The sequence below is a fragment of the Rhynchophorus ferrugineus genome, unplaced genomic scaffold, assembly GCF_030347505.1.
Source record: "Rhynchophorus ferrugineus isolate W39M unplaced genomic scaffold, kcgeb_rfMv2 rfM8, whole genome shotgun sequence".
In the NCBI taxonomy this organism is placed as follows: domain Eukaryota; kingdom Metazoa; phylum Arthropoda; class Insecta; order Coleoptera; family Curculionidae; genus Rhynchophorus; species Rhynchophorus ferrugineus.
Window position 1 is genome coordinate 21,935,783 of NW_027472587.1, and position 16,435 is coordinate 21,952,217.

Genomic DNA, 16,435 nt, shown 5'->3' on the forward strand with positions numbered 1-16,435 from the left:
TATGTATGTGCCAATTTCTTCTTTTTAATAACAGTACAATATATGACAGATTTGGAAATTTTTCTCCAATAGGGAACGAGATAATTTTAACGTTTATATTATTTCATAACCAATCAAAGTTGAAAAATGATGACAGTAGTGACAGTTAGGGTTCGTTATTTTTAAATGTTTGCAAAGACTTTAAAGTTAGTTTATTTAAATTAAATAGATAACAGAAATAAAATGGACTCACAGTGGGAAACAGTTTTAATTGAATGGGTAAAAATTACACCAATATATGATTAAATATATATATTTTAGAGGAAATCTGAAAAATGTTTGTTTTAGATCAACTGTTTAAGTTTTGGAAAACCGCTTCAAACTGTTGAAGAGCTTCATGACGGCGAATTTTTTAATAATTTTCACAAAACTATGTAAGTTGGCAATATAGTGATCTTAATTTTATTTAAAGTATATTTATACATTTTACATTTTCCAGTAAAAAATCAACAGATATTATATGTGATGATCTAACATTTATTTTTGAGCTATTGTCCAAACATTATCCAAAGTTTGAAATTCAGGATAAGGCCAGCATTCATGTTTCGAACTTATCAAGATCTGATTTAATAAATGTTACGTCCCTCCTGTTGCATTATACTTGCATACATGATCGGAGGAATGTTTTAACATCACCTATGTGCCACAATCTAAGTTCAGCCACACAACAGCACATCAAATCATTCTTGGAAAAAGTCACTGCTGAAATATCTTATGATGCATTGGAGGAAGTGATCAAAAGTTTGTTTATAAAGAACTTAAAAATACCCTGTCAATTATACAATTCCGGTTCGTCAAATAAAGCTACCCCGTTACAAGATATATTAAGAACACCGACAACAAAAATGAAAAAAATGGAGGAGAAAGATAAGGAAATCCGGACGTTAAAACGAGAGTTGGAAACCGAAAAGTTTTACAAGGCAGATCTGGAAGATGACATCAAAGATTTAACAGATAAAGTTGGGAAATTAGGTAGGAATGGTATTAAGTTTTTGATCTTAATTAATACAGTATATTTTAGAAACTAAATTGCAGCAAAAGTGCTCAGAAGTTACAAGGTTAAAAGGGGAAGTGGAGACGATGCAAATGTGCCAGCCGCCTCACTGCCAGCACGTCGACAATCGAGAGACAGAGAGATTGTTAAAGTTGGAATTGGAAAGTTTACAACAGTACATTCATCAGTGTGAACTAGATCATGAAGAATTGAGAAATGAACGGGATACTATCAAGGATAAAGTGAGGAAATTGGAAAATGAATCCACAATGTGGCAGGAAAAGTATTTCGAAAACGACAACACTATTCAAATTTATGTTGAACATGTTAAGGAGTTAGAAAAGAAAAATGATAATTTGCAAACCCATTGTGTTGAACTGGAAGGTTTGCTGGATGAGTATAGATGCAAGTCACCAAACAGTTTTGAAGAGAGCACCATTATTGATGGCTATCCTAACAGGAGATCTAAAAGTTTTGAACCATTGCACTCCTGTGAAGACTTGGCCTACTCTGTCGTCGATGTTCAACTGAGAGAAACCCAAAAAAAACTGGAGGAAGTGCTTGAGGAATTGAATGAAACCTTAGAGGACAAAATGAAGTTGGAAGAGGACATGGAGGTGTACAAGGAAAAACTTGTAGTAACAGAAGGTGCTCTAGATAAAACTAGTGTGGATAAAGAGAGACTTGAACTGAAAATTAAACAAATTCTGGAGGAAAATGACATATTAGTCAAACAGGCCGCGGAATTGCAGATTAATTTGGAAAAAGAAGAACAACACAAACAAGTCCTGGAAAATGAACTAACCCACGTACAGACGTGTTTAAGAAATGCAGAACAAGAGGTACACAAATATCAGGGAGTCACCGACCAGTTCAATAAATTGAAGATACAGCAAACTGACAACGAACAGAAACTGACTGAAATAAACGAGAGATTAGAACAAGTTACCAAAACCTTACGCGAGGAACAAGAAGAACTACACAAGGAAAAATCAGAAAAGGACGCCTTAAACCAAGAAATTCAGAAACTGGTAAAACTGTCCGACGATCTGGCAGCACAGAATACCAAAAATAACGAAGAAATCACCGGGATGAAGCAAATCAACCAAGAACTCGCGGAAAAGTTGCGGGTTCTCGAAACCAGCCACGCGGAAGCAAAAATAAGAAACGAATTTTTAAAAACCGAAATATCAACGTTGAAAAGTCAGCATGAGGCGGCTTTAGCGGATTCACAAGGGGAAAACAAAAGAAACCTGTTCCGAGTCAAGGAGCTCGAAATCAAGTTGGCCGAAACTGATAATGACATGCTGCAAACGAAAGAAAAACTGGAACAGGTTATTCAAGAAAAAATAATTATCGAGAAAGAGACACAAGAAAAAATGTGGGTGATGGAACAGTCGATTATTAACGATAAAGGTCGTTTGGACGAAGAAATCAAAAGATTATCGGTGTATTGCGAGTCTCTCGTGGATGACATAAAACTGAAAACAGTCGAAATGACTAATCTCAAGGATGAGTTGATCCAGCTCACGAAGAAGAATGAAGATAACTTGTCGCTTAAAAATCAATTAGAAGAAGAACTGAGCAGACTAAAAATCGCGGAGGAAAATGATAAAATATTGATCAGCGATATTTCCCGAAAATTAGAGGAAGAAAAAACAATAAACCACACGTTAAAACAACAAGCGACGAACATAGAATGTCGGCTGACGTTAGCCAACTCAAATCTCATAAAACTTCAAGAGCAATACGAAAAAGTCACCGCCGAATTACAAAATAAAGAAGCAGCTGTCCAAGCCGCCCTGGATAAATTCAACGATGAGTTAGCCGAACGCGAACGGGCGCATATTCAGATCGAAGAACTCGAAGACAAACTTAGAGATAATAATAAGATTATGGAGGAAAAAATAATTACTGATAAAAATAACCAGGAAAAGATATACATTTTTGAACAAACAGTTATTAAAGAAAAGAACACGTTAATTGAAGAAATAAAGAGATTAGAGAAGTATTCGGAGTCTCTCTTGGAGGAAATTCAGCAGGAGAAGCAGGCAAATGTCAGTCTCAATGAAAAAATGACGCAGCTGTGCCAGGATATTTCTGTTCTTGAGCAGAAGAATTTGGATTTGTCCATTGTTAAATCACAGCTCGAAACTGAGTTAGATGGTTTAAAACAGAACAGTGAAAACAATTTAATTGCATTCGCTAATATCAAGGATGAATTGGTCGAACTAAAGAAGAAAAATGAAGATACTCTGTTGCAGAAAAATCAATTGGAAGAACAGTTAGACCAGCTCAGAATCACAGAAGAGGCCAATAAATTATTGATCAGCGACATTTCGAGTAAATTAGAAGAAGAAAAAACAATGAAGGACACACTAAAACAACAAGTGACGGAGATGGAAAGTCAGCTGACGTTAGCCAACACGGATCTTACAGAACTTCAAGAACAGTACGAAAAAGTCAACGCCGAATTACAAGACAAAGCGGAAACTGTTCAAGTCACATTAGTTAAACTAAACGACGAGATGGCACAACGTGAACGAGCGCATCTCCGGATTACTGAACTAGAAGACAAGATCAGAGATAATACTAAGGTTGTGGAGGAAAAAATAATTACTGAAAAAAATAACCAGGAAAAAATATACATTTTTGAACAAGCAATTATTAAAGAAGAGAACACGTTAGATGAGGAAATAAAGAGATTAGAGAAGTATTCGGAGTCTCTCTTGGAGGAAATTCAGCAGGAGAAGCAGGCCAATGTCAGTCTCAACGAAAAAATAACCCAACTGTGCCAGGATATGTCTGTTCTTGAACGAAGGAATGTAGATACGTCTGTCATTAAAACACAGCTTGAAGCTGAGCTAGCTGATTTAAAACAAAAAATCGAAAACAATTTAAATACGCTTGCTAATAACAAAGATGAATTAATCCAGCTTACGAAGGAAAATGAAGATACCCTGACGCTTAAAAACCAGTTGGAAGAAGAACTGAACAAACTAAATACCGCGGAGAAAAATGATAAAATATTAATCAGCGAGATTTCGAGGAAATTAGACGAAGAGAAAACAATAAACGACACGTTAAGACAACAATCAAGGCAAATGGAATGTCAGCTAATATCTGCCAACTCGGATCTTACAAAACTACAAGAACAATACGAGAAAGTCAACGCCGAATTGCGAGACAATAAGGCAGCCGTTCAGACCACCTTAGATAAAGTCAACGCTGAGTTAACGGAACGCGAACGGGCGCACCTCCACATCGCAGAACTGCAAGACAAGCTCAGGAATAGTACTAAAGTTGTAGAGGAAAAAATAATCACCGAAAAAAATAATGAAGAGAAAATATATGTTTTTGAGCAAACTGTTATTAGAGAGACTGAGACGCTGAATGGTGAAATAAAGAGATTGGAGAAATATTCCGAGTCTCTCTTGGAGGAGATTGATCGGGTGAAGCAGGAAAACCTCAGTCTGAACGAGAAAATCGCCCAGTTGCACCAGGATATGTCCGTTGAACTGGAACAGGCCCAGTTGATGAATAAAGTATTAGAGACCCAAATCGACGAAATGGAAAATCAACTGGTGGCGGCGAAAGCGGAAATCGACAAATTACAGAAACAACAACTAGAGACTTGCACGTATCTGCGTACAAAAGAAGATGCACTTAAAAACGCTTTAATGAAATCCAACGACCACAGCGCGCAAATGGAAAATACCATCCTTCAGATGAAAGAACTCGAAACTAAACTGTGTGAAAGTAGACAGGAGAAGATAGAAGCAAGACAGAAGATATGCCAGCTCGAAGAAAACATTCAAACTGTCCATGTCTCAGAAAAAAGTAAATTAGGCGAAAAACTAAAAACGATGGATCAATCATTAAACAATGCTATTGCGGAAAATTTGAAACTCAAGACGGATTTATTCGAGAGAGAATCCAGCCTACTACGTCTGAATCAACTACTCGAACAAGAGAAGATACAAAAAGAGAAAGTATGTCAGAGTTGTCAAGAATCAGAACGAAAACTGATCGAAAACACTGAGGAGGCTGATAAACAGAAAGTCATACCAAACGACGCGTTATCCAAAAACGATCAGTTGGAATTATTAGTGAAGAACCAAGAAACAAACTCTGAAGCGATTATTTTCAAGGAAAAATACGAACATCTACTAAACGAACTAACGGAAGAACGATCCAGCAAATTATATTTGGAGAAAGAGTTAGGCAATGTAAAAGTTGAATGCGAGCAATCCTCCCAGAAATACAAGGATGAATTACAGCAGGAAGCACTGAAACGAAGAAAGATTGAAATGGAACGTAACCAGCTTAGCTTAAACGTCGAAAAACTGACGGAAGAATTGCAAGAAGCGGTTCAGAAAAAATCGGAACTCGAGAGTTTGTTGACGGAATCTCGCGATAAATTATCGATCGATTTAAATGAAGATCGCTCCCGACTATCGGCTATGACAGAAGAACTAGACAGCGCCCAGAAGAACCTTGAACGATACAAATTATTAGAAGAAGAAATGGCTTTTCTGAAAACTCGATTAGACGAAGCTGTTTCCTCCAGAGACGAATACAAGGAGACCTCGAATCAGTTAACTGGACAGTTAATTAATGAAAAGTCCGAAACGAACAAGAAATTGAAAGATCTCGAAACGGCCGTTGAGGAATTAAAGGGCGAACTCAAGAAAGTTAATAGCGACTTCGCGGAATATCGAGACCAGACCCAAATCGAGCTGGATGAAGTTAAATTGCAACGCGATAACCTGAATACTAAATTAACAGAGTCTTCGGCAAACTACGACGGTTTGAAGGAAGAATATGGGACCGTATGTCAAGAAAAGAACCACCATTACGGAAAATTGGAAACGATAACAGAAGTGTTGCAGAAAGTCGAAGAAAAAGCCTCGATCGATACTCGTAATTTCACCAAATCCCTGGAGTTGCTCACTCACGATCTTCAAACGTACAAGAATCAATTGGAAGCTGTTACCATCGAAAAATCTAAGCTGGAACACGAACTGATCGAGGCAAGATTCAAACTGACGTCAATCAGTGAAGAAACCATCAATAAAACGGAGAACCTGTCTTCGATCACTCGACAATTGGAAACGATTTTGAACGAGAACCAAGCGTTGTCTGAAGCACTGCAAGGCGCCGCTTTACAAATGGAAGAGTATGACTGCAAGCGTAATATCCGAGAAGAACATGTCAAACAACTGGAACACGACCTGAGAAACGTCGAAGAAGAAAAGCGGATCCTCTTGAGAAGTTTGGATCAAACGGTCGAAAAATTGGAAACGAAAGAGGAACAATTGAAGGAGTTGCGACACCAGGCTACCGAGTATCAAGTGAAATTGCAGAAAGCCGAAACGTTGCTGCAACAAGCCAAAGAGGAGAAGACGGTGATTTCGAATTTCCTAGACTTGAACAATAGCGAGTTGGCCAAAGTTAGTCAGGACAATGAGGAAATCTTGGAGGCGCTGGAGATGAGCAATAAGGACAAATTGGAATTAATCGAAGAGAATAGGACGCTGAAAATTAAATTGGACGATTTGCAGGAGAGCTACGACCGGGCGTACAAAGAAATGTGCGAAGTGATGTCGGAAAAGGATAAATTAACGCACGACAATGCCGAGGTCTTGGGTAATCTCCAGACGATCATCAAAGAAAAGGAAGAACTGTTTGGCGAGTTGAATAAAGTCTCCATGGACCTGGAACAGCTGAAGAAAGAACACGAGGCTCTTAACACCGTTCATCGGCAGAATATCGAGGCAAAGACGGAGGAACAGGACTTTGCATTGCGAATAGAGAATCTCACGGATGAAAACAAGACTCTGCGCAACGAGAGAGACGAGTTGAAGAATAGCGTGAAAAAATTCGAAGAAGAAAAGGCCCGTTTACTCTTATCCCTCGAACTCAGTCAGAAGGAACAGCAGAAAATTAAGAGAGAACGTAACGAAATATTGCAGTCCCAAACGGAATTAATGAAGGAGACCGAGTCTAATATACAGAGGGCTCACGAGACGGCCATGGCGGAAAAGAGGGACCTGCTGGGTAAAGTTGACGCGCTGGAGAAAGAACGTCAAAAGTTAAGGGAAGCTTACGCTAGCGTGGTGTCCAATAACGCGAAACAAGAGACGGAAAATGTTAACTTACGGTTAGGATTGTTGCATCGAAAGTCAACGTCATCATCCACTAATCACTTTTTCACGAATTTGCAGGAAAAAGATCGAGGAGCGTAATCAGCAACTACAGCAGTTTGGTAATTTGAAGGACGCCTACGAAAAACTCTTGGAGGAAAACAACAAATATATGACCGAGATAGACACCGTTAAATTTAAAAGGTGAGTACACCACTTTGGACGCAGCTTCGGGATACAGACGTTAAATAATCGCTTGTAGATCCAAAGATCGCGAAGAGTTCCTGAACTTGCTCAAAAAGGAACGAGACGAGGCGGACGCCAGACAGAACAAGAAAGTCCGAGAAGTCCGTACCGAATATGAAGAAAAACTTGGAAAAATGAAGGACAAAATGGTAATAATTTTTTTTCCGTATAGCATTCGCGCGAATTCTAACGATGTTTTAGATCAAGCTATACCGGGAGGAGGTGAATAAGGAATTGATAAAAGTGAAGGGCGACCAGGGGGATATGGTAAGAACTCGAAATGCGATTTTTTGTAACCTGTTTTCAATCTCTATTGTTCAAAATTAAAAACACCTTTTTTTCAGGTATATTTCCAAAAAACCATAGACGAATTGCATTGCAAATTATCGGAGTCGGAAGAGACCATTCAAATGCTGAAACTGGAGAGGGATATGCTCAAAGAGAAAGAGAACGTATTTTCTCGGTAAGAATGCGATTTTCATTGACGACGATATTTTTAATGTTTTTCAACTATATTCAGGGAGTCGTTGCCACAAAACGGACCCAAACACTCCATTAGCAGTCTGAGAGGTAGGGGGAACAAAGTGGCCGATAGAGACAGCGTTATTAGCACCGTGAGCGTGTCCTCGACGCGGGAAAGTTACTCCAGGGACCAGCTACAAAAAATGAGCAACCACAGCCGTAGAAATGCGAACACCCGAGTACCTGCGGGCGATTTCATTGAGGAATCCATCACATTCTCGCGGAGGACGTCCATTAACAGTTTGGGTGAGTTATTAAGTGGGAATATTTTTAGCAAAACTGGAAACAACCGTTGCGGTGTTTAGGTCGAAATTTCGAAATGGAAGACGAGGAGGACGATATGTTCAACAACAAATACCTGGTGGACTTGAAGGAGGGGCGCTGCGCACCCCAAACAGGTCGGGAATCGAACGTAAGTCGCATGTCCGAATTGGCCTGGAGAAATTCGATGGTGCCTCCTCATCTCAAAAGTTCCTACCCTGCCGAAACTCAGTTCGTGAGCCCTACTAGATTTAGGGAGGATGATCTTAAGGTAATAATCAACGAATTATCTTAAACTGGAAACCATTCGTCGCCAATAGGTTCGTAAACTTAAAATCACGTCTTTAGGTTATTTAAATTACAGACCCGCGAAATAAAGGAAAAAAATCATTATCGGATCACCATGTATACCCTGGATGCAAAAAAAAACTTGAAACTTTGATTGTGGAAAAGTAATTTCGTTTTTCATTTAATTTTTTCTATTTCATATTATATTATTTTAAAAACAGCTTGATATAAAGGAATAATTTTCATATCTCAGTAAAATGTACGATAGTGCCTTAGTTACTTCTGGCAACAATGATTCAACTACTTTTTCTTAGGCTGGCAACGTTGCTTTGGACGACAGCCTAAGTAAATTGTTACCGGGCGAGAAACCGCGCCAGAAAAAAGACTTCGGTACCACCACTTACAAGAAACCGGGACCGCCGACACCCAGCAAGAACGGAGGTCGCCTCTCGTTGCAAGGAAACGAGATAGCACCCTTGAGGGAAACCAATCATGCGTCACCACCTAAAAAGGTGCGTACACCGAGGGTAAAACGTCCGTATTGTGGTACAACGCTCCGACTAACACTTACTTTATCGTTTCAGGTCACACCGAGTAGATTGCTGGCCCTATTCCCGAAACGCAAAGAAACCGGGACCAAAGAAAACAACGAGGTAACTCATCTGATTCTCTGTTGTTATTATAGCATTCACTCTTGGTCCGCCCAGTTGTTGAACCAACTCGTTCTCTTGTTCTTTGAAGGCCTTAGCTTATTTCTGTGATTCTCTTTCCGTTTGCCCCAATGGCAGTGAGTAGTTTTCCCTCTCTATCATGGAACCTTTAAGAATGCATGATATATATGTGCTTGTAATGAATTGGGAAATCACGTTTTCATCATTGCCTTGCTGATGTTTAATAATTTGTCTAATCTGGGCTATCTATTGCTTAAAAACAAAAAACGCGACATCCAACGTGTGTTATTAATTTGTTTCCATTTTTGTACTTTTTAGAATGTTACCCCCAAAGCCCCCAGAAGACTAAGCCTTTTCAAGAACAGAAAGTAACTGATCATTTTTATACATATTGTGTAATTTTATATTGTACATAAATTTTTAATCTTATTCAGTTTAAGTTTGTGATTAATATATACTTTATCCAAGATATTTTATGTTATTTATTTAATAGGTAAAGATAAACAATTTTTCACAACATTTCAAGCTAATCCATTAATTACTTTCCTAGAAAAATGTAAGAACATTTGTTAAATTATGTTACCCACTATATTTAAAAATCCAGTATTTTTTGTTTCATCCATTGTTTCACACGCTTTTCATCATTCATCTGTTTTGTCGTCTATGACAACTATGTTTTATTTTTCGTCATTTTCGGATGGGTTAAAACTACAAATAAACACCATATTCAATAATAAAAAGAGCTTTCCTATGTGTTTATCTAATACAGGAAAATTAAAGTTCATCAATCAGTTTTGATTTGAAGTAACATTTATTATGTCTTAATTTACAATAATAGCAACAAATTAATACTATCCAGTAACATTGCAACTACTCCTAAATGGAAATAAAGAAAACGTTTTTGATCCATGATATTAGATATGATTTGTAACTGAAAAGCTACACAGTTGATCGCGATAAGGAACGAAATATATCTATTGCAGGTACGCGTTGAAAAACACATTAAGCCCAAACCTATGAGAGGAAGGAATAGTATAGAAATTGTAAACAGTATATTATACACTTACGCGTAAGGTACAGTCCCAGGAACCAGTAGAGAGAGCGGTACCGTCAGGAGAAACTTGCAGGCAACTTACTCTATTTTCATGACCATATAACAACCATACTCTGACACACTTCAATGTGTCCCATACATTCACCGTGTAGTCATTATATCCAGCAAATAATAATCGACCTGTTAAAACATGTTTGTAGATAATTGTAACTACTGTATAATTATAATTACACAAGTTCACAAACTTACCAGAATGAGAAAAGTCCACTGAATTTGCTCCAAATATGATACTCTCCTTGCTATAAACAGCTATTTCTTTATCAGCCCTTAGATCAAAAAGTCTACACTAAAAACCAGTTTTAGTCATTATAGTTGGTAAACATTTTTTTGATATTGTACAGTTGCATCATCACCACCTGTAGCAACAGCATCACCACTGGGATGGAATTTGACACTGTTCACATCAGATTCATGTCCTTCAAATGACTGCACACACTGTCCAGTACGCATATCCCAAATTAATACCATTTTGTCCACACTCTTAACAAACAAAGAAAGCAATTATTAATTATATTAAGGTCCCTTTGAAAAACTTACCCCGGATACAAAGGTGTTGCCGGTTTCAGAAGGAGCCAAATCAATAGACATTACATCAGCTGAGTGTCCATGAAAACTTTGAAGTAATTGCCCAGACTCCACATCCCAAAGAGCACAAGTAGAATCACCACTACCAGTAAGAATCTATTAAACATAAGTTATTTTAATCTATTAATTTTCTTATATTATTGTATATCTAATAACCTGTTGATCTGAATTAGGAAAAATGCAGCAACTCATATAACTTGTATGTGTGCCCACAGTTTTTTTACGCTGTGAGACATCTTCATCCAGTACTAATGGGTATACAGTGACTTTATTATCTAAACCTCTAAAACCAAATTGAAATCAAACTCATTATGTTTTGAAATCCATGATTTTTGAATAAGATGAAATTAAATAAAGCCCATAGCCCTACCCGCAAGCCACAAAATTCCCAGATGGCGCATAGGCGCAGGCCATCACCCAAGTAGTGGGCATTGTGAGGGCGTGCTCTTTATTAGTGGTATGTGCATCCCAAATAATCATTTTACCATCCTAAAATAACCGACACCTTCAAAATACTGCCTCTTCCTATAACTACTAGTCCTTTCGTTGAATTTACTGCCTACCTGAGATGATGACACAATATGTTTTTTATCCGGAGACCAATCAGAACATAGGACCTTAGCTTGATGTCCTTTCAGCGTCCGGCGGGGCTTGATATTCGGACAACTAACGCAATCCAACCTCTCTGCCACGGCTTCCACTGAAATTATTATTTAAGCAACAACGTAAGGTTACAAACATCGACATACAGGAGACATCGTTCAGTTTTTGACGTTCCTCTTCTAAACGCTTCTTCAATATTTCAGCCTCTTTCTGAAGGGACTCTACCGTCTCCGAAGACGTAGCTTTATTATCGATATCCATGTAAACAAATTTACTAAATTTGCGGATATTTACCGATTACAAAAGAAAATTAAAAGTTTGTTTACAAAATCAATATAGTTAAGATAGAAGTTAGCCTCTAAAATGTCATTTATTTGAGTGTCATTCGATTATGAATTATTCATCGATATATATCGATTGCAGATATTTGATCGAATGCAACAATGCTTAATAAATAGAATATAGAAAATAAGGCAATATAAAATATAAACAAATACTTATTTTTCAGCAAATTTAAAGTTCCTAAAAATGTAACTTAACTAAAAAATTAAAACTGGCATAATGACATTGTTAAAATCTATCCATCCTGACAGTAGTTATGCATCTTTCTTACTTTTTGTTTTTTAACTTTTTATTTAACAATGTTATAATTCGATTAGTTTCAAGGATTTTTAAGATTACATTTTAAGATATATCGAATGTGCCCAACACTAATTTATTTTACGGACAGTTGCAAAAAAGAAGACATAGCATGAATATTTTTTCTATGCATGAAACTAAAAAATATGAGGGAAATTCGAATTAAATTAAATTAAATGTCATCCTGTTTTTTAAATATCACGGATATTAAATAATTTCGTGCATGCTTTAAAGAAACAATGAAATGAATATGTATATATGCGATACTAAAATTATACCCTATTTTATTACTATCCTAATAAATTACTGGACTCCCTAGAAAGTTGGTTATGATTGTCACCATAGATGTAAAGGTCAAAATTTCTGTCATGTTCGCAGGAAACCAAATCCAAAACAAAATTAAACAGTACTCAACTAAGCGATAAAATTTGTTCTTGTAACTCTGCGGCTTTATCAGTAATTTTAGGGTAAAAAAAAACTGTCTACCAAATTGAGTGCTGTAGTAACATCTAGCGATTCCACAGAAAAATTCTATTATTATGGAGAAAAATAATTCAGAAAATAATGAAATGTCCTCTCGCGAGAAAGATAAGTTAATTACGGAGCAATTTATGGAAAATGCTAGAACTAATGATGAAATTGTTGGAGATATTAAAAGTGAGAGTGAAAAAATGATTTTGGAAGAAATATCCACAGAAAAGAATACTGATGTTTTAAATGATAATATGGTCAATTCCTCTTTGTTAAAATCCATTAACAGTGAAGTGGATAGCGATGAAACGAATGAAGATGTAAAATCCGGCGATTTTTATAAAGTCACAGCAGAGGACATTAAGACAACTGATGACAGTTATAATGAGAAAAACGGATTAAACCAAATAGACTCCAAAATTCAAACAAGTATAAATGATGGTGATGTTGAATGTCACTTAAACTCAAAAAATGAACCAGTTGAGAAACCAGAATGGGAAGACATCTTAGGTAAAGGTCTTTAACCATTTCAATTAACGGTTAATAGAATGTGAAACGTTTAAGGTTCTGGTGTAATTTTGAAAAAAATTCTACAAGAAGGAGAAGCTGACACTCGTCCCAAAAGATCAGAGAGGTGTTTCATAAAGTACACATGTAAAGTGGAAGGAAGTGATAGTGATGTTATAGTAGATCAGGCTGAATATTTTGAAATGTGTTTAGGCGAAGCAGATGTGAGTAAATTGTGGTTGTCAAAAAAATTTCATAGTATCGTATGCATGTGAATTTTAAGGTTATACAAGGTTTAGATGTCGCGGTAGGACTCATGAATAAAAAAGAACATTCATTATTAAAAGTACAGGCAAGACTGGCTTTTGGTGATCGAGGTTTGATGCCACTCATTCCTCCTAAAGCAACAGTGATATATGATATACAATTAGTTGATGTTAAAGAAGAGGCAGATTTTGATAGCCTTTCCATACAAGATAGACGTAAAATCGGGTAAGTCTAGTTATTGATAATAGCCATGGTAATTGGCTTTGAAAAACAACTTCACACTGTTTTTTTGCATTTACATAACTCAAAATAAATTTTATTTCTGCAAAATACAAAAATTGAACAAAGCTTTAAGATAGCAACGTCGTCTATTAGTGAAAATTAAAAATACTGAAGCCGTTCAAGAAAAATAATGAAAATTACAGAGATTATAAAGAATTGTCCGTTGAATCAAATAGTAGTATAATAATTTTTATAAGACCTACTGTTTTTAAGTTATACAATCTAAAGTGCATTTTCAAAAAATGTATTTCTACTTATATGGCATTTTTTAAAAATTATAGAATCTAAAGCAATTCAACATGAATTTTCGTTTTTTTTTCACCCAAAAATACATATATCTTAGAAGTTTTATGTTTCTATTTATTTTGGCAATTTTTCAATAGACGTAAAAATCATTCTTTTATTCCGATAACATCAAATACGTATTTTTTATGGAAATTTTTACTATATGTCTTAGTTATGAAATATAGGCAGTATGTAGTTTAAACATTTGCCAAAGTGGCGTTTAGGAAAGCGTGTCATCACATAGTTCCCATTGGCTTTTGAAAATAGTAGAATTGTTATGCTTTGTATTTATATGGTTACCACAATAAAATAATGGCAATTGTAATGTCAAAACAGTTCACCGTTACTGTCATCATGCTTATTATTTCACTTATGTTCGCTTAACTTTTCTGTTTTAGCAACAAAAAAAGAGAGAGGGGAAACTGGTGGTATCAAAGAAACGAGAATACTTTAGCGGTGCAATGCTATCGAAGAGCTTTGGATTTTTTGGATGAGGTAATTATATGTATTGTTGAGGTCGGTTACCTTATTTAGTTTTTTTAAAAACATAGGTGGAGAATGAAAGGGAGACATATAAACCTACCGATGGAGAATTGCAGGAACTGTTGGAGGACCGTTTAAAAGTCCTCAACAACATGGCCTCGGCTCAGATTAAAATGGAACTATACGATCAAGCTCTCACGTCGTTGCAAACGGTGCTGAGATGCCAGCCGGAAAATATAAAGGCCCTCTATCGAAAAGCGAAAGTAAACGCTCGAAATTCCAATGCGACGGCCGATTTCCATCGAGATCTCGTTTTCTAGGTTCACATCAGTAAGAACGACCTGTCTCAAGCGCTACAACTACTAGAGAAAGCAAAAAGCGTCGATCCCGAAGATGCCACGATCACCAAAGAAATTAACAACGTCAACCTGTTGATCCAGAAGCAGAAGAATTCTGAACGGGAATATGCCAGGAGGATGTTTGGCGGATCTGGCGTCGTCAATCAGCCGAAGAAGAAGCCGTCGGAAAAAGAAGACGGAAAAAATCGAAGCAAGGTAAAGAACAGCGGGAGGTAGGTTGAAAATGTACTCAATCGTTTTCTATTTCTAGTTCCATCTCTGGACCAGCTTAGGGGCTACGGTGGTGTTGGGAGTAGCCGGACTTATAGCGTACAAGATGAAATACGCCTAGAAACAGTTAAGATCAATTACCACACATCCATCAACGTTCGTATCAGATTGATTTACGTTACCCGCATTTTTCTTTACGATTATAGATTTGTTTTATCACATATATGTCATTGGGGTTGAATGTTTTCTTTAATTGTAGTACACTTTTTAAATGTATTTTTATTTTATTTACTTATCTTTTCAAATTTTTCCTAATAGGCATAAGTATTTAGTAGGCTAGAGTGCTAGACAAAAAAAAATGAACGTCAGCAATGTCAAACAACTCGGACCACAAAATATACAGATTTGAATATTTTGTGACTCGGACCTAGTAGATAAACACTCGGGAATGATCATTTTTAGCTCTCAAATAAAGGGCAACTGACAACTGATGAATACTATAATTACTTTGTTAGAGTTTGTCGTTACTTGATTACCTTGTTCAACAAAACATTTTTTGTCAAGAATAGCTTTTAATATTTTTTTAATGAAAATATAGGTGAGCAGGCAAAAATTATTTTGTATTTAATGGTCATATTCGACAGCATATCACGAAAATGGATTCATCCAAGGTTAAATAAAAAATAATTGTGTAATTAGGTAAAAATGATTATGTCCTTCAGAAAGTAGTCAACGTTGTTTAAAATCATATTTTGTCATGAAATGTATTTGATTACGAAACTTTCATGGAAATATCACTTAAATTTCAGTTTCGTCGGTTAAAAAATAATAATAACAACTTGAAAGATGACTTGTAACAGTCATGTGATTAGTTGGTAAATATCAACATGAATGAAGAAAATAAAAGCAATCCAGTGAACTTAGATTTATGGAGAAAACAAATATTATTAAATTATTTCCAAAATAAAACAAATTAATTGAATACAGCATTTTGTATGAAATTAACTCGCCTTTATTTTTTTCAAAAATAGATAATATAATCAGTTTACAGTTTGACATGAACGAAAGTGCTGAAACAAATTATGTCAGATATAATCTGACTTTCACCATTTATGAGCATAGGAAATAATTTTAAATTCTTTTGTTTTTAAATCTCGAGATCCTCTTAAATGCCCGATTCAAAGATCAAGTCGATTTTGCAGACAGAAATATAGGCAAACCGAAATTAAACAAAAAAACATTTTATTAAGATTAAATTTGAATCAAACGTATAATTTCTTTCGCAACGACGTTTACCGTGACAAGGTAACTATGACAATTCTACATCAACACTTACAATTTCCCGTGTAAGTAAAAACTGATAAAAATACTGATATGTTGATGTGAAACGTGTAACGTTTCAACTCAATCCAGCGACTACTTCAGAGTTTTGTGGACATAAACATAAGGCAGCTATTGTTTCG

General features: G+C 36.2%; 3 protein-coding genes across 4 annotated transcripts; 2 read left to right on the top strand and 1 right to left on the bottom strand.

Annotated features, from left to right (window-relative positions):
• Positions 1–144: 144 nt before the first annotated feature.
• LOC143200443 (uncharacterized) lies at positions 145–9,636 on the top strand. 2 transcript variants are annotated; one of them, XM_076410859.1, is made up of 13 exons: positions 145–258; positions 328–413; positions 479–1,011; positions 1,061–7,196; positions 7,261–7,383; positions 7,442–7,574; positions 7,627–7,692; positions 7,770–7,888; positions 7,946–8,193; positions 8,253–8,479; positions 8,811–9,023; positions 9,081–9,149; positions 9,486–9,636. In XM_076410859.1, the coding sequence occupies exons 1-13, from the start codon at positions 223–225 to the stop codon at positions 9,537–9,539; spliced, it is 8,043 nt and encodes a 2,680-aa protein (XP_076266974.1). In that variant the 5' UTR covers positions 145–222; the 3' UTR covers positions 9,540–9,636. The 2 variants fall into 2 exon arrangements, with proteins under 2 accessions (XP_076266974.1, XP_076266975.1); XM_076410860.1 differs by having other exon boundaries at positions 8,811–9,008.
• A 319-nt stretch (positions 9,637–9,955) lies between these two features.
• Gbeta5 (guanine nucleotide-binding protein subunit beta-5) lies at positions 9,956–11,829 on the bottom strand. Its single transcript, XM_076410885.1, has 9 exons — positions 11,616–11,829; positions 11,430–11,566; positions 11,237–11,355; positions 11,023–11,149; positions 10,819–10,962; positions 10,621–10,761; positions 10,471–10,567; positions 10,235–10,401; positions 9,956–10,181 (listed from the first exon to the last, which is right to left on the bottom strand). The coding sequence occupies exons 1-9, from the start codon at positions 11,728–11,730 to the stop codon at positions 10,170–10,172; spliced, it is 1,059 nt and encodes a 352-aa protein (XP_076267000.1). The 5' UTR covers positions 11,731–11,829; the 3' UTR covers positions 9,956–10,169.
• Positions 11,830–12,191: 362 nt separating this feature from the next.
• zda (zonda) lies at positions 12,192–15,248 on the top strand. The gene is made up of 7 exons (XM_076410875.1): positions 12,192–13,089; positions 13,144–13,310; positions 13,370–13,578; positions 14,319–14,415; positions 14,472–14,666; positions 14,724–14,957; positions 15,013–15,248. The coding sequence occupies exons 1-7, from the start codon at positions 12,648–12,650 to the stop codon at positions 15,091–15,093; spliced, it is 1,425 nt and encodes a 474-aa protein (XP_076266990.1). The 5' UTR covers positions 12,192–12,647; the 3' UTR covers positions 15,094–15,248.
• The last annotated feature ends 1,187 nt before the right edge of the window (positions 15,249–16,435 follow it).